The sequence below is a fragment of the Gavialis gangeticus genome, unplaced genomic scaffold (genome assembly GCF_001723915.1).
Source record: "Gavialis gangeticus isolate Ggan-Ray unplaced genomic scaffold, GavGan_comp1, whole genome shotgun sequence".
Classification (NCBI taxonomy): Eukaryota; Metazoa; Chordata; order Crocodylia; family Gavialidae; genus Gavialis; species Gavialis gangeticus.
Genome location: NW_017729022.1, coordinates 13,780,385 through 13,803,464, shown reverse-complemented (window position 1 = coordinate 13,803,464; position 23,080 = coordinate 13,780,385). Strand labels below are relative to the sequence as shown.

The 23,080-nt window shown below is 44.0% G+C and overlaps 1 protein-coding gene and 1 long non-coding RNA gene across 2 annotated transcripts in view; both read right to left on the bottom strand.

The window, feature by feature from the left end:
• TMEM117 (transmembrane protein 117) overlaps positions 1 to 23,080 on the bottom strand; it is a 511,337-nt gene that overhangs the window by 164,252 nt on the left and 324,005 nt on the right. Inside the window, exon 5 of the mRNA XM_019514612.1 lies at positions 17,524 to 17,621. Within this exon, the coding sequence (XP_019370157.1) occupies positions 17,524 to 17,621 (98 nt within the window). The remainder of the gene's footprint in view (positions 1 to 17,523; positions 17,622 to 23,080) is intronic.
• LOC109295659 lies at positions 4,530 to 4,914 on the bottom strand. The gene is made up of 2 exons (XR_002096803.1): positions 4,872 to 4,914; positions 4,530 to 4,731 (listed from the first exon to the last, which is right to left on the bottom strand). It is a non-coding gene; the product is annotated as an uncharacterized LOC109295659 (long non-coding RNA).

Sequence of the window (23,080 nt, the reverse complement as noted above, 5' to 3'; positions counted from 1 at the left end):
AATGGTATGTGTGGTGGCTGTAGCTGCTCTTAGAAGCTGGGAACCCTGGGGGTGCTGCCCTGTACCCTAAGGCAAGGCCACAGGGCCCTAGGAGAGATGGAGGACTCACCCAGGAAACCACAGAAGCTGAGGCAGGAGCAGCATGTGCTGACACTGTGCCACCTCTTGAGAACTTTGTCAGTTAAGCTCGGTGGTGTAAGGCTGATGACATCAGCCTCCGGCGCCGCTGTAGATAATTTAAAAGGCCCAGCAAATGCTGAGCTAAGAGAAGACGAAGGAGACCAGGCACAGGACTGGTTGAGCCCAGGAGTTTTTCTTTCTTTTTTTGTTTGTTGCGGGTAGAGTGAGCCTGGGGTGCTGGCAGGAGACCTATGGCTACATTAACCCTCAGAAGCCAAGCTGAAGTCCCCGGAGATTCATCATATATAGTTCCTTTTTTTTTTTCTGTGCATGTCCCATGTTGGATCAGGGTTCGTGGCCGGGACCTGGATTGAGAGAGCCACCTGGGAGAGTGGGTACAGGGCAGGATGCCTGACAGAGGCAGAAACCACGGAAAAGACAAAGACTGGCCAAACCCTAATGAAGAGGCTCAGGGGACAGAGGCAGCAGCAGCTGGTGGTGATATTTCAATACGTGGTTGGTGAGTGGATGGGGTGTAGGGGAGATGGAGCCCCAAGGCCAATTCCATGGGAACCACGAGCACTACCTGTCTGGGCGTGAAATTACATCACTGAACCTCTCCTTCAAATATGATTTCATCAAGATGTGGCAGGTGAGTAGGGGACAGCCTAGCTTGGGAGCAGAGAAGAGCTCATGGGACCTAAGTCAACACAGTGGAAGCTTGAGAGTATGACATAGAATCCAAATCAACTCTGTCAAAAACCCTTATGGCATCTCTTGACAATAAGATAAACCATGCTAATCAATTTCTTGGTTACCAGATTAAATATAACAATTACTATGGACCAACAGTCTCATCATCATTGAACAAAATTAGATATATCTAAGCAGATTAATGATACATTTACACTGTTAAGAAGTCTAATGAACATTCCATGTAATTTCTATACTGTTGTGAACCTTTATCAAGTTTTAGAACTGAAGTTATCATCACTTTGTTCATAGTGCATTTGTAAACTATACATGTTTATTTTTACCACTTATGTAGTATCCAAGGGTGGGTTTCTCTTTATTTTTGCCTAAATGTTAGTTTTTTAGTCTTCTAAGGGGCACTTTTGGCAGTTTTACACAGGAGAGATTCTGTTTCCTGGACACAGAACCCTACATATACAGGCCTTGTAGTTCTAGTACATTTCTACTGGGAGAATATGTTTCTACTTATTTCTACTGGGAGAACTTACCAGGAGTACATTTCTCCTGGTAGAAACTGCAGATGTACAAGTGTTCATTCAATTTCTGCAATGGGAAACATGCCTCTTTTGGGAGAAGAATCACACAGGTGGCCAACCTGGAAGATCTCCCTTATTAAAGAAACTCACAAAAATGAATGCTTATATGCTCCCCTCCCAGTCTAGTTCTGGAAGGAAGGGGAGCAGCAGGGCAATGGGGGACTGCTAACTCGGTGGCAGAGGGTGGCAATAGTGAGGCTGGGAACTTGACTTGGAGAGGTTATCCTTAGGGATACAGGACTGTGCTCCCCACACTTCCCCAGACTGGGTATATGTCCACAGGCTGCATGTATATAGCAGCATAAGTGCCTGGCGAATGCACAGACAACCAAGCATGCTCAGTCTGTGCCTGTGCACACTTTATGAATCCACAATATCAGAAAATAGAATTGCTACTGCACGTAAGTCCCAAAGATGGCACTTAAATGACTAAAAATCTGTCTCTTAGGGAAATGGAGCTCAGTCCCAAATGAGCACACAGGGTTCTTTAACACTGAAAATGACAGGCCTTGTCCCTAGCTTGTTTACAATTAATGGTGGTTGTACAGTATATGAATCGGCACAGATCTAATTACAGATCTGGGGCCTATAAAGAACCTAATAGGAAAATGCTATTGTATTTACAGAAATCTAAGATGACTTCAAATTTAAGATGACCATCCTCCAAAAAGTAGACTCATTACAAGGAAAATTAACCTTAGGCATCTTAAATTCATCCTTCCATACTTTTGTGGTAGGGAGAGCAGTGGCAGGGTGTCAGGTGCCAGGCCTCTACTCCTTGCTTCCCTGCCTTGTTCTCTTCCTGCGTCTACCCCCACTGTTGCCTACCCCCACCATGCACCCCCCTGCATGTGCCCCCTGCTGCCTGCCGCCACTCACTGCCTCTCCCACCTACTTCCTCTTCAGCCTACTCTCCCTATTCCCCCCCTGCAGCTTGCTTCCCGTACTCCCTGCTCTCAGCTCTTTTGTTTGCCCCTCCCACTTCCTGCCCATACATCCCCCTTACCATCTGCTAGCTCTGCTCCTCTGAGGCAGTCAGCAGCAGCAATGGTCCTGCTCAACTGCAGTCCAGCTCACTCAAAGACAAGTGATGGCAACTCCCAGCCAGGCTAAGTTAGGGATGGATGGACTGGGGCCAGAGCAGAAGGTAAAGGGGTAGGGAGAAGTGAGAGGGAGGGAAGCAGAGACTGAAGGGGCAGGCTGAGTCATGGGGACAAGGGGTAAGAGGGCAGGCTACAGTTTCTTCCCCAAAACCCCGTCTCCCCTGTGCTTTTCCTGGACATGTGTCATAGAGTCAGATAGAAATAGGGCTGGAAGAGACCTCCAGAGATCATCTAATCCAACCCCCTGCCTGTGGCACATCCCTTTCCAAACCATCCCATACAACAATAATCTAGTACAACAGAATAAAAAGGGGGGAGGGGATGGAAGGAGCAACCAAGCAAATCCCAGAAGCATAGGAAATACCCATGGTAGAAAACAGGCACAGCTATGCTTGCCTAGATCATCCCCTACTAGTGACTATTCAACCTGTTCTTGAACACCTCCAGTGATGGAGAGTCCACAACTTCCCTTGGCAGTCTATTCCACTGCCTCACTATTCTAACAGTGAGGAAGTGTTTCCAGATATGCAATCTAAATTTACTTCACTGTAACTTCAAGCCATTTGTCCACATTCTCCTCTCTGCAGCAAGAGAGAAAAGGTACTTTTCCTTTTCTTTATGGTAGCCCTTCAAGTATTTGAAGACCATTGTCATGTCCCTTCTTAAGTGCCTTTTCTACAAGCTAAGTATGCCTAGCTCCTTCAGTTTCTCCTCTATGACTTGCCTTCCATGCCCTTGATCATCTTTGTTGCCCACCTCTGGACCCTCTCTAACTTCTCCACATCCTTTTTAAAATGTGGAGCCCAGAAATGCACACAGTCCAGAAGAAGCCTAGTCAGTGCTGAGTAGAGAGGCACTATCGCATTATTAGGTCATGCACCTAATGCTTCTACTGATGCATCCGAAACCCACATTCACCTTTTGTGCAGGTGCATCACACTGAAGACTCATATTGAGTCTATGGTCTACCAAAACTCTCAAGTCATTTTCCGAAGAACTGCCATCCAGCCATGTGTGCCCCATGTTATATTTATAATTTTTGATTAATCCTCCCAAGGTGTAGCACCTTTCATTTGTTTGCATTGAACTGCATCCTGTTAGCTTTACCCCAACTTTCCAATCCATTGAGATCCTTCTGAATTGTGCTTGCATCCTCCAACACATTCATGATCCTTCCTAGTTTCATGTCATCTGCAAACTTGCTCAGGAAGCTTCCTATGCCAGCTTCCAAATCATTAATAAACACATTGAACAGCACTGGGCCCAAGACAGACCTTTGTGGGAACCCACTCAAAACTTCCTGACATTCTGACATGGACCCGTTAATAATTACCCTTTGCTTGTAGCCAGGGTGGATTTGATTTAAATCAAGTCAACTCAATTTCAATTATGAACTTGCTCCCCCTCTATGCAGTGCTGGTCAGGCCACAGCTGGAGTACTGTGTCCAGCTCTGGGCGCCACACTTCAAGAAAGACGTGGAGAACCTGGAGAGGGTCCAGAGGAGGGCCACTCGTATGGTTGGGGGCCTCCGTGGCCAGCCCTATGAGAAGAGGCTGAGGGACCTGAATCTCTTCAGTCTCCGCAAGAGGAGACTGAGGGGGGATCTTGTGGCTGCCTACAACCTTATCAGGGGCCACCAGCAGGGACTTGGGGAAAGTCTGTTCACCCGGGCCCCCCTTGGAGTCACCAGGAACAATGGCCACAAGCTGAGGAAGGATAGGTTTAGGTTAGATATTAGAAAGAACTACTTCATTGTAAAGATGGCCAGAGCCTGGAATAGGCTTCCTAGAGAGGTGGTGCTCTCACCTTCCCTGGAAATCTTCAAGAGGAGACTGAATAGGCACCTGGCTGGGGTCTTATGACCCCTCCCACCTCCAGTGCTCCTTCCTGCCCATGGCAGGGGGTCGGACTGGACGGTCTGTCTAGGTCCCTTCTGACTCATTGATTCTATGATTCTATTATTTAAATCATGATGTAAATCACTGGTCAGGAAACCTCAATTTAAGCATTGTTTTCTACAAAAAGTGCATTCTTGTTTGATATCTTTTATTCATTTAACTTATTGAAAGTTTGCACTTTTAGATAAAGGTAAAGGTTTGACTGTGTGTACGCAAACTTACAGAAGGACAGTAGGGTTCTGGGTGGGTAATCAGGCCTGTTGTCTCTCATCTCCATATACTGCTGTTAACAAGGATGTTATCTCTGGAGAGAAGAAACTCTCTCCATGCCTGAAGAAGGGTGTTGGTGCCCGAAAGCTTGCAAAGAACATTTTTCCAACTATTTAGCTGGTCTAATAAAAGAGATCACATCTGCCCAAACAACCTTGTCTGCCCATGATCTCTGGAGACACAAATCCACAGTTTGAGAACTGAAACTAAGCATTACAGAGATGCTGAATGGTGTCTTCTAGACTGAGCACTGAGCCCCATAGGGTAGAGTGGTTTTCTTTAATCTGTAGTAATTTATAGATGAGCCTCTGGGAACCCCATAAGATTGGGCCCCTAATATAGTCCATGGCCTTTTGTGGCATATTTATAAAACTTCTAAAAAGGTTACATGAATATATTGTCTCAAATAGTATATAATTGTCACACACACACCATAATAGTGGCATTGATGCGCAAGGCACCAAGATGGCGAGCCCCACCCTTCTTCCCCGCAACCATCACAAAAGGGTAAAACAAACGCTGCCATACCATTACTTTCATTATCAGAGCATCACCATAGATGAGGTCAGCTAGTCTGCAACGCCAAATAAGGCCGGGACACAGAACCCTGAGAAGTGATAGGTGAAAACAGCCAGCTCACAGTTGAGCGTGTCACCTGAGTGATATAAGGGAGCACACAGCTGCACCCAAGCGAGGTCGTTTATCACCCGCTTCGATTATCACAAGGGATGCTAGCCTGATCACCTAGCTTCCGCCTCCCGTTCACGATTAGCAACCACTGAACGCCACTTCATTGCCGGCCCAACATGCTTAGCAGTCTATTTCTCTGCATCTTGTTTCTCTCCTCAACGCTCACTGTGAGTAAATAAATCTCTACCTTCAACTACTCTCCGTCTCCGTGACTATCACCTCACCTCCAGTCTTTTTGGGCAATGTGAGCTGGACTTGCATTAACCGTCCCATAGACAGCTAATCGGCCCTTATAACCCCTCCATTCTGGTCCCTTGCACTGCGATTGGACAGCAGCGTGACATTGCATCATGAACAGGATTCACAGATCCGCTAGTCGCCGTCTGCCTGTGGGATCGGGGCTGCCATACCACCGATGATGATACAGAACTTTGGGTGCATGTGAGTTACCAATCTGCAAGCCTGGCCCCAAAAACTGTCGAGGGTACTTGTCTTTAAAGAAGGGTCAAAAGGAATGGGCCTTCGAGGGGTCACCAGCTGCTTTCGGCTGCCTACTCTCAGACTCCAAGACCCTGTTCCACCCAAATGATGAGGGGCACACTGTGTCCTTGAAGAAAGTTAAGGGGTATGGGACGGGAGACCCCACCCCCGTGCAGACATGGGCCAGAGGTCTGCAACATCTAAAAGATCTAGGAGCTCCCATACCAGTCGATAATTTCCATTGCCCGCCTGTAAAAGAACGCTCAAGGGGGCACAAAATGGCCGGGGATCTTATCAGCGACCTGGAGATGCACGGAAAAGTCGCGCACAAATGGACTGGTCCGACCTGGGACAAACATAAGTGTCTGGGTATCCTCTACCAACACTTTGTAAATGCCATGCGCTCATATTCCAATCTCGAGTTGCAGTTTTGTGCAGCAGTACAGCAAGCCGTGGATACAGAAAAAGAGGAAGTGCCTCCGGCAAAGACAGCGCAGCCACCCGAGGCCACACCTCCCACGCCGTCTGCCCCACCTCCACCATATGGGGGCCAGGACGTAGAGCCATCAAAAGGGGCTCTGCCTAGCCTCTACCTGGAACTACCTCCCCCGCCAGACTTGCCGCAACCCGTCATGGCCCTCCCGATCAGCATCACTAAGGTCACGGTCAGGTTAGATGGGCACCCGGTAACAACGACCTCCTGGTGAAGCAGGTCCCGGGCAGAGATCCGTGACCTAATCACTTCCACTGCACGCCATCCAGGGGAACCGCCGCTAGTCTGGCTGGGCTGGATGGTTATAGATTATAGTTACGACCGAGTTGATCTAGAAGGAACCACCATGATGTTACACAGTCCCATCTGGATGTCCGGACTGGGGGAATTGTGTCAAACCTTAGGAGGCATCAACAACAACTCTGCCCCTCACCTGTCCCTTAACCCACATGAGAACTTTGCGGACTGTTGCCTGCAATTCCATGTTGACAGTTTCAACCTCACCGATGTTTTAGAAGGAATAGACATTGCTCTCAACCTCACATGCCAAGCTCACAACGTAGGGTCAAACCTCGATTGGATGTTCGGCTGGCTTGACATGTTCGGCCTCAGACACTTGAAGAAACTAGCACTAACCGCCCTGATTATTTGCGCAATAGGTATTGCCGTTTGTTGTTTGTTCTGTTTTTTCTTACAATGGCTAAAGTCGCGCCTAATTTGCCTATCTGCTTTTGTATATACACGCTTACCCAGCGCTGACCAAAATAGCTATGAGGCTGTACAAGCGCCATATAATGAAAGTGAATATGATGCTATGGTGTAGACACAGTCAACCTTTGCTGCCTCGCGCAAGGGGGCATGTCACATGCACACCATAATGGTGGCATCGATGCGCAAGGCACCAAGATGGCAAGCCCCGCCCTTCTTCCCCGAAACCATCACAAAAGGGTAAAACAAATGCTGCCATACCATTACTTTTGTTATCAGAGCGTCACCAACATAGGTGAGGTCAGCTAGTCTGTAACGCCAAATAAGGCCGGGACACAGAACCCTGAGAGGTGAAAACAGCCAGCTCACCATTGAGCGCGTCACCTGAGTGATATAAGGGAGCGCACAGCTGCACCCAAGCGAGGTCGTTTATCACCTGCTTCGATTATCACAAGGGACGCTAGCCTCATCACCTAGCTTCTGCCTCCCATTCACGATTAGCAACCGCTGAACACCGCTTCATTGCCAGCCCGACATGCTTAGCAGTCTATTTCTCTGCATCTTGTTTCTCTCCTCAACACTCACTGTGAGTAAATAAACCTCTACCTTCAACTACTCTCCGTCTCCGTGACTATCACCTCACCTCCAGTCTCTTCGGGCAACGTGAGCTGGACTCGTGTTAACCGTCCCATAGAGAGCTAATTGGCCCTTCTAACCGCTCCGTTCTGGTCCCTTGCGCTGCAATCAGACAGCAGCATGACAATAATGAGAAGTTATAATCCCTATTCCATCATGATACATTTAAGCTTTAACATATCTTAAATTACAACTATCTTTATATAGGTTTACTTAAAAAAAACATTTAACAACAACAACAATACGACTAAATAAAAAAATCCAATTTTTTAAAGTAAAAAAAATAGTTGATTTTTATCCACCCTACTTGCAGCTACTGAGCCAGTTATTGATTCACCTTGTAGTTTTGCAAATATAGTACTTTTGCATTTTCGTATGGTTTGTCTTTTTTGGATTTGCAGTCTTGCAACCTTAAATCAAAGTTAATAAAAGGTTTGCATTGTCTAGGGCTGTATATAATCTAGGCCGACAAAGTTGTGAATTGTAGTTAGTTCTTTTAAATGCAGCTTATAGTATAAAGAACTACGCATTTTAATAAACTGTCTTTTAAAACACAGAAAAACTATTCATCTATGTACAATAACTTGGCCCACTAATGCATTTATTATGGTGACTATGAAAGCATAAAGTGTCAAACATAGCTGATCAAGTCAAACATGTAATTAGATGCATCAAAATCACTTTATGAGTTTATGTTTCATTTCTACCCCAGAAGATATTGCTGTCCATCTCAGAAGGAAAATTTACTTAAAGGCTGCAAGTCATGATAAGGAAAAAAATATACAAAAAGTTATGTTTTACTTTTTTTCAGGGTGAACTTGGGTAGAAGGCAAGGTAGGGTGGTACCTTAGAGTCAGAAGTGGTTAGTCACTAATTGCCACTCTGCCCTGCCTTCTTCATTGTTTTATATAAACATATGTAAATTATTCAGATCTTTGTATCAACTTTGATCAATGTTATGAAATAACTCCTGCCAATTTTTCATCCCTTTAGTACTGTATTAATAGTCTGCCAAATCAAAAAAAGATGACTTCTAATCTATATTAAGAACTTTGTTTTTTAAAGAAAACTATATATAGATATTACATATAATTATACCAGGAGAACGTTGGTTGAATTACAAAGGTCTGTGTCACACATTACATTTGTGGAGCAATTGACATGTTAATCAAGCCCTAAATAGTAACATGCCATACGCCACATATTTGGCCAATTTAAGGTGCAATAAATCGAGAAGCCACCCATAAAGATGATCCACATTCGGCATGTCTACATGTGCAATTAATTAAAAGCATGTTGTGCCAGAGTTTATTGCTCCTGGGTGCCACATTTACATGCACGTGCAGGACCACAGCATATTGAGCTGGGTTGGAGCAGCCCTAGCTGGCAGGAGGCGCAGTGGGTTAGCCTGCCAGACTAGGGCTGCTCTGACCTGGCCCAATGTGCTACAGAGGGGCTGGCTGGGGCACAAGGGTGCTCCAGTGCAGGGCTAGCCAGCAGGCAGCCCCCACACTGAAGCACTCTTGTGCCCCAGCCAGCCCCATCAGCATTTACATGTGTGCTGCAGTGCACTAAAGAACCCAGCTGCAGGATAGTACTTGTATTTACAAGTACTAACTTGCAGCAGATTTTATTTGTTTCCTGCAGGCTATTAGGGGCGGCTACATGTGTAGACACCAAGACTTTTACTGTTAAGCTAATTAGGTAGTTCTGCAGTAAATGTCTCATGGAGACTCACCCATTGTGTGTTAAATTTAACATGTGGCACTCCCTGCTACCCCATGCCTGATCCTGACACTAATCTGATTGGGCATGGGGCAGGATTGGGTACAGGGTATATCCAGAGTCTGGTACAGGTACTTCCATTATCAATCCTCAAGATTGTGCTGGTGACCACCCTGGGTCTGAACAGGGACTGGGGCTTCCTGGTACCAGATTGTGAAGCTTAGCTGAGCCTTGGGATTTGACATAGGGCTGCCCCAGAGTGCAGTGCAAAGCCTACCCCTGTCCAATTCATGGGACTGAACTGGGCGCAGTTCTGGGTTCTGATTCTGGCTGCCCCTTTTTCTATCCCCGGACGCAGCCCTGGGTCTGATTGGGTTTCAAAATATATGCACAACCACAGATGGGGGAATTTATCTTACCCCTAGCTGCATACGCACATTTAAATAGGCACCTAGCTCATACAAGAGGGGATGGCGGAGCTTCCCCCATAACCCAATGTTCACACCAGGTGTCTCTTTAATTTGGTTTGTGCAGCAGTGGATGTGGGATTTCCCCCATTTCCAGCTGCACTGTGGGGAGCACTCAGTTTGGGGAACTGCAGTTTGGGACTTCACTAGAACTGCTCAAGCCACCACCCTCATGCCCGCTTGGACAACAATGAAGACTATTCTCCTCCTGCCCATCCTCCACCATATTTCGCTGGCCAGCAACCACTGCCAGATGGTCAGTGGGAACAAGGGGAAGCTGGCCAGATACAATCTGTGCATGCCTACTCATACGCCAGCCACCCTGTTAAGCCAGATCCTTGCACCCTCCAGCACAGCTGGACACCAAATAGGTAGTGGAGGTCTGAGCTTCAGGTCTCAGTGCCATCACCCAGGTGCCTGCATCCCAGAAGCAGGGAGGCAGCACCATAAAAAGGCACCTGAACTTGATTATGAAATGGGAGGTCCCTGGTGCTATTTACCCTTACCCAGCTCCCCAGCATTGTTGGCGTAGACTAGCCCATGGAGATGCAGCTATTGAGCTCTTTGCAGCTATCCAGCTGAGATTGGGGCAGCATTCTGAGGTCTCTCCGAAGTGCTACACTCTCTTCTCTAGTCTTGAGTAGCCTAAATTATTTTGTATCATCTGTGAATACTGCCATGTCACTGGGAGCAATTCCATCTTGCAAACTCCCAATGCAGGACCTTAGTTCCCCTACAAGTCTTCCAGTGGTCTTGTTTCTCAATCATCTCACTCCATTCCCACCCCCGGCCCCCTACAACAAGAAGCATTAAGTCCAACAATTAGCATGAAAGATGTTTACTGGGATGTTTTAGAAAAAACACATTAAAAGGTACAGTGCAGTGAAGGAGGTGTTCACAATTGTTGAGAAGTCCCCTGCACTCTCTCACTTCTGGCAGAAGATTGTCCCAGAGCAAGCAGCCAAGGCTTCCTGGGTCAGAACATCCTGGTGGTGGTTCTGTCCAAGAAGTTTTGCTGAGGTTGTACACTACACCCAAGCCAAAGCAGCAAAGTGCCAAGGGCTTCCCCTGTTATGGGTGCATCTGGACCTGGCATGGTTTCCAGAAAGGTTTCTCCCCTTGCCTCACATATACTGTGGAGGATGCAGGTGGTGACCATACAACCTGGATGAAAATGTTCCTCAACTTAAGTTCTAGGCAGAACCTCAGGGACTGCCAGCAACCCTTTAAGCAACCAAAGGTGCACTCTATCACTATCCAGTAGCTGCTCAACTAGTAACTGAAGTATGGTCCAGCCAGCCAACATATGGTTTCATAAGCCAGAGGAGCAGGGGGTAGGCCAGTTCTCCAAGTAATGGATAGATCCATGGTGAAAGTGCCAGGAGAAAATCCCTGCTTCTTCATCATCTTCAGGAAGTCAGAGTTCCTGAAAATGTAGATGTCATGTATCCAGCCCTACTACCCAACATTTGTGTTAGTGGAGCACCTGTGATCCATGACTCCCTACAGTATAACTGAAAAGAACCCCATTATGATTTATGTAAACCAAGGTACAGTAAAGGGGGCACAGAATGAGTATGTGGGGCCCACTGATGGCCCCCACACAGCTTGGAAAGCCCATCTGTGCAAGCCCAGCAGTGACCTCCTGTGGGTCTCTAAGCTGGATGAACTGAGGTTCTTCAGGTATGACATCACACACTTTATGCACACCCGTTGTTGTAGTTGTGAGCCCCATACCAAACTGGAATGAAGGCTGTTAGTGTGTAGCAAGTTGCCAGAGCCATACGTCTCTTAATGGACACAGGAAACTGAATCCCAGTGTCCTGGTGCTGGATCAGGGGGACCAGCTTGGTGCAAAAGTCCAGTCCAAGCTCAAAGGCAGTGGCCAGCAGTGATGATGCGGCATCCAGTACTGGCCCTGCAGCATCCCTGCTTACACTGCATTGTGTTATGCCTCCTGCAGATAGGCCAACATGATTCCCATGGCAGCAATTCTCAAAGTAGTGCCTCACCAGGGCCACTCATAACACTGAAGCACAGAGTGCCTTTGGAGTAGAGAGGTCAGGGAAAGGATGAGTGGCTCAGGTCTGCTACTCATCTCTAGGAAGCCCCTGGAGATCTGATATCAGCTGAAACAGTCAATCAAGAAGGGAGTGGAATTCACATCCTCCCTTCACTTCAGCCAACTGGTGCTTTCAGCTGTGCTCAGATATTTTTGGCCACTATTGGAAATAATGGAAAAAGTTGCTCTAGCACAACATGCTGGGAGGCCTGCTTGATAACCGTCTACTGGTGAAGCATAAGTGATGCATGTAGCATGGTAATATTTATTACAAAACCTACTTCTTAGAACATGTTCTGATGTTAACACTACATAGTGTTCGATTTTAAACACATTAAGTGTCCCTTGTGACAAGGCCCTACATTTCAGTGGTGTGCTTCACTTGGATAGTTTACCATTTGGACAGTTTACCAAAATGAACTAATTTGCCTCACAACTAGTTTGACAAAGCAATGAATGAAAAACTAATACACTGTATCATCAAAATAAATGTTAATGTTATACATCTTTCTTTCTTTTGCTCATTAAAAAAAAAACAAGTCTACTTTTACTGAATGTGTGACATGCAATATATAAATAATGTCTATTTAATGTGGAGTCTTGCCTAGAGTTATTTTATTTCATTGCCTGCAGCTAAAATGAAAAGAATTTATGTTTCTCTTCATGCTCCTAAGTTCCCATTAGACTTGCTCTTTATTTTAAAAAGAATGTATGAGAACAAACATCTTTTTCAATTTTAAAATTGCGACAAAAGTTTAATGGGAATGTTATGTGAAAGGAAATATAGCTTTGTAAATTTTCAGACAGTAAAATTTCAAAACACCTTCTTTAAGAATACCCTGGTACTTTGTATAAAGTTTTATTGTCCTCTATAATGCAATGTTCTCATACCAACTTGAAAATAAAAGCTCTCTATCATGTTGCCTCCTATTGATATCTTCTCTTGATATTTTCAGAACCTTTATGTTCTGCATAACAGCCTCTTAATAGCTCTTCATCAGTTTCTCTCTTTGTGTTAGATTGTATTTTTAAACCAAGAGTAACCAAATGTTCTGTATAAGGGCATACCCTTGTTCCATATAATCTGTTCTAATTCTATATGTTTCATAGCATTTTGTTTGCCTTTTTACCATTCATGAAGACTGAAGCATAGATTTTCACTGTATTCTTCACAATGATGCCAAGAATGTGTTTGGTTTCACCTGAATGATTATACCTGACTTTGGATGTAGAACCGTATAAGAGTCACTCATGTTATTGTTCCAGATCTGCGCTATTTTGCATTTGTCAAGTCAGTTTCAAAAGTGCTGCTCATTTATTAATTTTTTTAGGTCCCTCAGAACTTCTACATGGGCTTTTCTAGTCCTGAGTAGCTTAAATCATTTTGTATCATCTAGGATTTCTGCCATGTCACTGGGGCTAAGTACAGATAGTCAAAAGCCTGAGGCTGAATTGATTCAGTCTTTACAGGTTAGTCTAAGCTGCAAAGATTGAAGCAATAAGCAAATGAGCAGACTCTTGATTCAGGAAATGCAGCTACATACCTGCAATGGCTCAAGCTAGAAGCTGGGGGGGCACTAGAGCAGGGCTCTCTGGCACATAGCCAGCATGGGCTGTGTGTTCACTTGACTTTTCTGCTGCCACTGAGGTCTCTGGGATTTGCAGTCCACAATTACAGCAGCAGGACTCTGCAGGGTTGCTCATCACTTCCTCTTCCTGCTTCTAGGTGCTTCTGGGATTTGTAGTACACAGTCACAGCCAGCACTAAGTAAGCCAGCAGGGCAGAGAAGCCCTGTGCTCAGGCAAAGGTAAGTTTAACTCCCGGCCCTGGCCCAGGCCCTGGCCCTGGCCCCGGCCCCAGCCCCAGCCCCAGCCCCAGCCCCAGCTGTGGTTTGCCTAGGGGGGAGGCGAGGGCAGTAAGCCAGCCAGGGAGCCATCCCTCACTTCTTTGGTTAGGGAGCAGAGGGGCGGGGCCAGCCCTACTCTCTGGAGCAGAGAGCCCAGCCCAGCTGAAGGCTAAAAAGCATGTTGGGATGCTGGGGGACTCTGATTTAACTTAAAACAGGAAGGGGCCTGGGAAAGAAGAAGTTTCATAAACCAATTTGACCCAAATCAGTTAAAGCTGATTCATTCAACCAGGTTTATCTTAAACCCATTTTAGTCATTTTGAAACTGGTTTATGTGCACTGAACTTCTGTTCTGTTACAGGTTTAAACCAGTTTCTGATCACTTAAACTGGCTTATGTGCAACTTCTGTGTCTAGCCCAGGAATCCACGTTTCCAGGTCATGGATGTGTGCATTAATCATGATTTCTAGCACAGAATTTTAGGGCTCTTAGTTTTCAGTATGACAAAATGTGAATATTTATTCTTAGGTAGTTTCTAATCCCTTTTACCTCTCTGCATATGTCTAACTAATTTTCTTAATTGTCTTGCTAGGAACCTTGTCAAAAACTTTTTAAAAGTCTAAATAAATTAGATCAACCAGTTTCTCTTCATCTGTTATTTTGATGTCATGCTCAAAAAATTCTAACAGATCAGAGAAGGATCATTTTCCATTACAAAGGCTATGTTTGCTTCTTTTTATCATATGTTAGTGTAGGCTGTTTTTTAATTATCATTTCAATCTATTTACCTGATTCTGAACTAAGTTCTATATTTAAAATAAATGGCTCAACCTTTATTAATTGTCACTTTTCTAGTACACTTTATTTTAGTGAAAGACTGCAGTGGCACAGCTTCTCAAAGGTTTGCTGCTGTGGTACACCACAGTGGCCATATAGCTTTTTCTGAGCACAACCACCCAACCCAGTGACACAGATACTTTTGGGTGGAGAATGTATGCCAATGACACTACTCTGGGCCACTCCAGAGCCTTCCCTAGTAGCTACCCTCAAGTTCAGGGACATCAAGATCTTAAGAGAGACCACAGAGGATTGTGTGTGGGATGGCCCATCTAGGACAAGCCACTTGCATGGAATAGACCTGCCCTGAGTTACCAAACGTAACATTTAATCCTGGTTACCTTTTTTTGCCTCAGTCCTCACTATAGAGGATGTGGCAGGGCACTGTTTGTGCCTGCCACTTTAAGCGCTGGAAGCCAGCAGCCGGCAGGTGCCTGATTAGGGCAGCCATTTTAGATTCATATAAACAGGGCATTTTGCTGATGGGAGGCCAGGCAACATTGCCTGGCTGCAGGTATCATCTGGGAGGTAAGGGAGGAGCTGTAGGGGATGGTCAGGAGGCTCCTGGTCCTGGGTACGACCTAAAACTGCACCCTGCTGGGAGTGGGTGGCATGGTGGGGCTCTCAGTGGTGCGGGAGCCCCCAGGAAATACCAGGCCAGTTACCACCCAGTGAAAGGTGGGTTGGGGCGCCTTAACCCCTAGTCCCCACAACCAGGTGGGTTACCCCCTTTGTAGGGTTTGGAAGGTGGACCCCCAGAGACAGAGAGTGGGGCCATAGACTCACACCTGTCTGGACATCCCCTGACTGGTCAATGCTGGGGCCAGGACCAGAAGGGTTGAAGGGCCAGGGGCCCATTGCAAGGGTTGCCCAAGAGCTAAGGGCCTGGGGTTCCAACTGGCCTGGAGGTGGGCCAGAGCTAGCAGCCAAAGGTCCCAGGGGGGACCACACCTGTAAGGGGGAAGCAGTTCAGGGAGCTATGCTGCCCAGGATGAAGGCGGAATAGGCAGCCTGAGGAGAGGAAACCAGGCGGGGTTCAACTATTAGGATTCTGGGGCCCAGTGTTGGGTCCGGTGATATTGATATCTGGATGCCATCTGCGAGGCTTGGGCTGTGGTGTAGGGAAGGAACGGAGCCGCAGATAGCGCCCCCTGGCATCGGGGCAAGAAATGGGCAGCCTCCTGCTTAATTTACGTCAATTAATTAATTACCAACAAGGCATGGCAGGCAAGAAGGCAGGCAGTTAGCCCAGAAACAGGTGGGCGGGCCACTGGGAAAAAAAAGTTGGCCCCGAGAAGGCCCCCCCGTTACAGAGGATATTGGGAGAGGGGTAACTAAAGTGGAGGTATCAAAAGGAGGTCATGGAACAAATTAAAAAAAAACAAAACATATATATATATCTATAAAACCAGGATCAAATGGCATGTTTGGTAATTCAGATCATGTCTACACCATGAGAGTGGCTTGTCTTAGATGGGCCATCCCACGTACACAACCTTTGTCTCTGCAATAATTCCTTCTGAAACTCTCCCTTTATCCCTAGATAGAATAGTAGATCCACAGGTGACCTCATAGGCTTCCTATTTCTGACATGTCTGAAGAATGTCTTATTATTCTTTTTAGGCCTTTATCTATATGCTCTTCAAATTCCCTCATAAACCATCTAATTAACACCTTATATTTTCCTTCCATAGTTTATGTTCTTTTTATTAGCTTCACTTTGGATTTACATTTTGTGAAGGATACCTTTTACTTCAAATAACTTTTTGCCCCTTGCTATTTAGCCATACTGATTTATTCTTGTATTTTTTATATTCTCTCTTGGAAAAATCTATGGACCATTATCTATTTTTATACTCTCTTTAAACTATGGATGCAAAAAAAGCATTACAATTAATAGCAGGCACATGAGATGATTTGTATGGTTTCCATATCTTATTTTCAAACCAAAAGATATATAAACATATCACAAGTACCAACAATATATACCTTCAGATAGAATAATCTTTTTATTCTCAAGTATTCCTGCATGTGCAGCATTGATTTAAATGGAATAAAGCTTCTTCAAATAAATAGTAAATTAAATAGTAAAATTAAACTACTGCATGACACTTTCACAGACAAACTACCTAGACAGATGATTCTTTTATATCAGTGGAAAAAGAAAGAAACTGACTCCTTTACATAACAGTAATTGCTAGAACTGGTTGTAGTGCTACCCGTGAAGAAAAACTCACCAGTGTAAGTTACATCCAGGTAGGCATCCTAGCTAGGTACTGCCATTCAAAAAGCCCAAGGCAGAACTGATCCAACTAATGTGGTTTTCTGGAAGTGGCATAGTTCAGATCGGTACTGAACAGAGCATACACTCGCCCTTTTCAGGGGGAAGGGGGTAAGCAGATCTTAGACCAGGTTTTGCCATTTTTAAACCAGTCTATGCATGCCAAACATTGGATCTGTTATGAGTATAGACCAGTTTCTGATCACTTGTACTGGTAAAACAAAAAAAAAGTGTAATGTCTGTACCAGTCAGCTGTGTGTATAATCAACACAGACAGTCATTTGCTTAATGCAAACAGGCTATTACTTGCTCATCTCTCACCTAGTGGAGAGGGGCTGTAAAAGCCCTAATGGATCAAGTACCTTGGGATAATGCATTAACCCTTCATTCTATAACCCAGTGTAGTCTACACTGCTGTAAATTTTTTTATATAAATTACACCAGGGTTAAGCAATACATCCTGTAGCCTGACACAATATTATTTCCTTTATAAGTTTTATTTTTCTTATTAAGTATTCATTTCAAAGCCACAACGAAATAGAGAATGCATATTTGTTGAGGTTTGGCTATCTATACAAAATTCATTTATTATAATTGGATTTTACTGATTTCCTACCAGAATAAAATGATTCTAATATTTCCCTTCTTCCAGAAAGCTCTGGCAGACTTTCCCCAGTCAGGATAGGGCTTGTCCTGAAGCATCATATCAGTAACCTAAAGGAAAAAGGAGGAAATAATTCAGGATTAAATAAATGTCACAAATGCAAGTGCTAATTAGGATTTAAAATGTACATTTTTAGATTACTAGTTTGTTTTGTTCTTGATCAAGATAATCAACATTTGCAATGATAATTGCATTTGACAATCTGGACCAAAAATAATGTGCAGCTCTTTTGTTAAGAATCTACTTGAAGCAACTATTCTGCCCCATAGAACTTTTGTATATATTAGCTAGATTATCAGAGGGTTCTTGCATGGCCAAGCATACAAGGAAGACAGAAGATAATCTAAATGAGCAAATTGCTTGTACCGTCTTCATCAAAATTATGAAGATGTAGCATAAACAGGGTTTAAGTTACTTTCTACATATGGTTATGAAGCAGACATGTACAGTTCTATTCCAGTCCAATCAGGGAGATGGTTCCAAGTTTGGCGATAGCACTGTCAAGAGATTTTTGGCTCTTGATATCTGAATTAGAGTCCAGCAGAGTAAAGCCAGGGAAGCATATGTATTAAGAGCCATATGTCCCTTTGTTCTGTGTGCCTTTTTCATTGGCATCAGGGATCAGGAACAGATCAAGGGGTTGTAAGTGACCCTAAAACTTGCATGTTATTTAAAATTTGAAATGCTAATTCTAATTTTCAGTACTCATATCTAAACAGACCATCTGTCAAACTCTGCTGAGAGACTCACATGTATAGTCAAGTTTTGGATGATTTACAAAAAACAAAATTCAAAATAGGCCTGAACTAAAGAGACGGCATTTGATATACCCCCATCTTTGGAGATGTTAGAAATCCATATCCATTTTTTTCAGATTAACCCTACTGAAAAATACTGTATAGTTATCTTGTCCACTGTTATGCAAAAGATCCAACAGTATGGAAAACACATATGTAAACAAAACAACACTACTAAGTCTGTATACAGCCTTTGCTATAAAATATGGATGAGGAAAACAAAAACTTATTTGCCACAAGCTTCAGCATGTATTTTAAAAACTGTTAATTGCTTTGATAAACGTGGAAGTAACACTTTGAGTTCTCAAAAGAAATTCCCAAGTTTTATTCATTTTGAAGAGAAGTCAGTTTTACAAAGGAGTTGTTATTTCAAAATAAAATCAATGAAAAAAATGCAATTTATTAATTTAATTTTGCTTTCGACAGTGTGAATTACTACCTTCAATCAATGACATTTAACAGTTTTTACCAAAGGAATAAACATCCTGATTAAATTTAAGCCACATATAAATTAAAATTCAACTCCTAATACTATGGGTTTAAAAGTGTTTGGCTTAGCAGCACTGGGTCCTAAATGATGATGACTCTTTCAATAATACACAGTACATAAACAGAAGTACACACCCTGGGATTCTATGATTTTGTCATTTATCTTGAATGAAGAATGGATTATATCCTGAAATGCTACTTATTCTAATTGTTTTCTTTAGGTTATTAAAAAAAAAAAAAAATCAGATCACCATGTTATTACAGTTTTTATTTTAATAAGACCCCAAGTTTAACTAAATAAATATTTGGATAATTACCTAATGCTTAACAAGGCCCCTTTACATATTTAATTAATTCCATTTAGCAATACTTACCCAGCTCAGGAAGATGTGTTCTGTATAGTAATAAATATTTGTAAGGCAAAAGATGATTACTTGGTTAGTTTTATTCAATTTTCAAAATGTTTTCTCTGGGGCAGTTTCTGGGAACTACTTATTATATTTGTTAGAGGGATGCAATCTGCTTCTGTATGACCAATTACTACAGCAGCCTGCTTTATAAGAATGACATTCAAGTAGGGGACATTTTCTGAAGAAAATGGCAAGCTGAGGCATGAAATGTTCTTTCTGGTATCAGACAGCTGGTTTTTCATTTCTTAGCTCTGGCATTTATTTCAAGTCATATCACCAGATCAATGTCAGGTCACTTGCAGCTAAATTGGCAGCAGCAGAGATGGTCATTAAAGGGATGCATTCAATAAAGAAAAATCCAATTACCTTTTGCATTAGAGAAATCAAATTCATTTTCTGGTGTTGGTCAAGGACAGTCATTGTGCAAGAGGGTGCAATGAAGGAAGGTACCCAGCACTGTCACAATACAGATAATTTTGTTTAAATAGGATCAATGTAAGACCAAAAAATTGTTTCAGATTCCAACAATGTTGGCTGGAAAAGTAAGTTGAAGTTTTCCTTGTATAATTCCCTGTTTATTGTTTTATACTAGTAATAGTATAAAAGTGTGTGTATGATATATATATATTAGTGTGTGTGCATATGTAATATATACACACACATTTATACATATAATAGACTATAGATAAACATGTATATACATATAATATATATTAATAATAAAAATAATAATATATTAAATATTCTAGTATATAATATGTTATTGTTATACACTATTCTATTGTATACTATAAACTATACTACTTTTCATTCTCAAAAATCCAACTAACTTCCTGGCAAACATCCCTCTATATTGTTAGACAATTTGGAAATACTCTGAAGATACTGTAGAGTTGCTATTCACTACCCAAATACTTCAGTCATTCTGGTTTTGGTGTCTGGTATAAAATCAAGATGAAATGGGAAGAGTGACTGCAAAAAATATTAGTTTTTTTACTGACAATTTTGCCTCTAAAGTTAAATAAGTAGGTACTAAGAACAACATTGGGTACAATGACTAAATTTTAAACAATATTTTAAAGAATACATTTATAACAGAATTCCTGTATTTCATTTAATGTTCCATTAGGAAAATGATAATTGTCTAAAGATATTTAGAAACTGCAACTACTACATTGTGTGGCTAAATAATTTTTTTTAAAGTTAGCAAGATGATAATTAGGTGCATGTTCAGTAAAAAAATAATACTGGCATTTCTTGTACGACCTTATGGAGTTATAAACTCCATTTCCAAAGTTGAATAGTAATCTGAATGTACACTATAGTAACTTGCAATGCATTGCCGATACATTGCTCTTTATCATTTGGTCTACGTTGCAACACTGTCAGCCACAAATTTTATTAGACTAAAAAACTGATATCTAAAATCATAGCATTATATGCTGCATTCACACTTGGGCTAGGGACAGAAATTACATGTAAGCTGGTATGTGATTGGAAACTGGTCTAAACCTGTAACAGAACAGAAGTTCAGTGCTCACAAGCTGATTTTAAAAAAGGTGGAATCCAGTTTAAGATAGACCTTGATGGACATAGTATCAGATTTAGTCACTTTAGGTCGGATTGGTCTATCAAATTTCTGTTCAAGATCCCCTCCCAAAACAGATGAGGTCACAGTCCTCCAGCATCCCAGGATTCTATGCAGCCCCCCCCCACTCCCCCTTGCCCTTTGCAGGGTTGGGGGGCTAGCCTCTGCCACAGCTCATCTGCTCTGGCTGAGCTGGGTGGCCCCACCTCTGGCTATCACAGAGCTAAGGCAGAAATGCTTCTTCTCCCTAGCGCAGCTGATAGCAGCATGGGGGGCAGGCAAGGCAGGGGAAAAATGGACCCCTTCCCCAGCCCCAGCACCACCCCTGCCTCAGCCAGGGTATGCAAAGCAGGTGGGGGAAGCCCCTGTGGCAGGGGTTTTTCCTTCCCCACAGTCTGGCTCTGCTGAGCTGAGAGCACCCCAGCCCGACCTCTGTCAGCCCCCCACCTTTCAACTGTGAGGGAAACAGACTCCTGTTCCAGCCCCCACCCCCAGCTGGAATCTGCACAGTAGGTAAGGGGAAGCCCCTGAGGGAGGGGCTTTTCCCTCCTCAGTCTGGCTCCACTGAGCTATGAGAAACCCAGCACCACCCCCTCACCTCTAAGCTACGAGGGGGAATAGCCCCCTGCCACAGCCCCCTTTCCCTCCCCAGCTGGAGTCTACACAGCAGGTGGAGGAGCAAAGCCCACCACCCCAGGGGCTTTCCCTTGCCACCTGCTGTGCAGCCCCTGGCTGGGGGGAGGTGGCAATTGGTGTGGAGGGGCGTTCCCCTCCCCTTTGCAGCTGAAAGGTGGAGGGCTGGCGAGGGGCCAGGACAGAGGTGATAGCAGCCTGGTGGAGCTGAGAGGCATGCAGAAACACTTCTCACCTGCATTAGCCAAGGCCAGAAGGCATCTGCCTGACCAACCAAAGAGCATGAAAATTAATTCTGTTCATTAATGGTCCAATCTGCACAACTGCGAGAAACCTGCATAGATTGGATTGATTCCACCTCAGACTTTTTGACTGTCTGTATTTACCCAAAAGCAGGAAACCAGCATTCACAAGTAGTATCCAGGATAAATAAACCAATTTGAATTAGACGCAGAGATTATATATATATATAAAAAAAGGGGGGATACTAAACATCAAATAAGTATCATTTCTCAACAAGTTTTAATGAGCAATTCCACCCCTAACCAGCCAGACTTTTAGTAGAGAGCAGGTACATTGCGAGTATAAATACACTTTCCTGATTTGATATGTTAAGATTAAAAGTGCCATAGGCAAGTAAATTATTAATGTAATTACTCATTATAATTGCATCAATTTTTATCCACCATTCTCACCACTGGTTAAACTATTTCTTTCTTTTTGTAGCAGGTATGGCAGGAGGAAAAACTGCTATGCAATTCTGCTTTTTGAAAGGTTTCTTCATAATGGTTACATACTGCTTAGTGTGAGATTTGTACATTTTTCTGGCTCTTAATTTTTTTTGACCTGAGAAGCCTCTGGTAGCAAGGCAATATTGCAATGTAGGCTCCACACTAAGTGTAAAACCTGTCTTTCTTGGCAGTCTAATCACAGTTCCTTTGAGTGAGTGGGAGAAGAAGGTCCCAGAAACAAATATCTTAATTCATAATGATCAATGTGGCAGGGCACTGTGTGCGCCTGCCACTTTAAGGCCCTGGAGCTGGCAGCCTCCAGGTGCCTAATGAGGGCAGCTATTTTAGGCTCAGGGCTGCCTATATAAACAAGGCAGTTTGGCTGCTGGAGGTCAGGCAAAAACACCACCTGGCCAGAGGTCTGCTGAGTTTCATCTGGAGGTAAGAGAGGAGCTGTAGGCAATGGTAGGAGGCTCCTGGTCCTGGGTACAACCGAAAACCACACCCTGCTGGGAGTGGGTGGCCTGGTGGGGCTCCCAGTGGTGCGGGAGCCCCCAGGAAATGCCAGGCTAGTGATCACACCAGTGAGAGGCAGGTTGGGGCACCTTAACCCCTAGCCCTCACTTTCGGGTGGGTCATGTACACCGGAGGTGTTGTGGGGGTGCAAGCCCCGAGGAGGAGAGTTGGAGGCCAGGTGTGGCCAAGGCTGCCTGAGCCCTGTGGGGGTTTGAGACCCTGAAGAGGAGAGTTGGCGCCAGGCATGGCTATGGCCACCTGAGCCCACCTGTGGAGGAGAGCCCCAAGACCCCAAGTAAAGGGGGTGTTATGAGCAGTGTGGAGCCCCCAGTGTGAGCAGGGCAG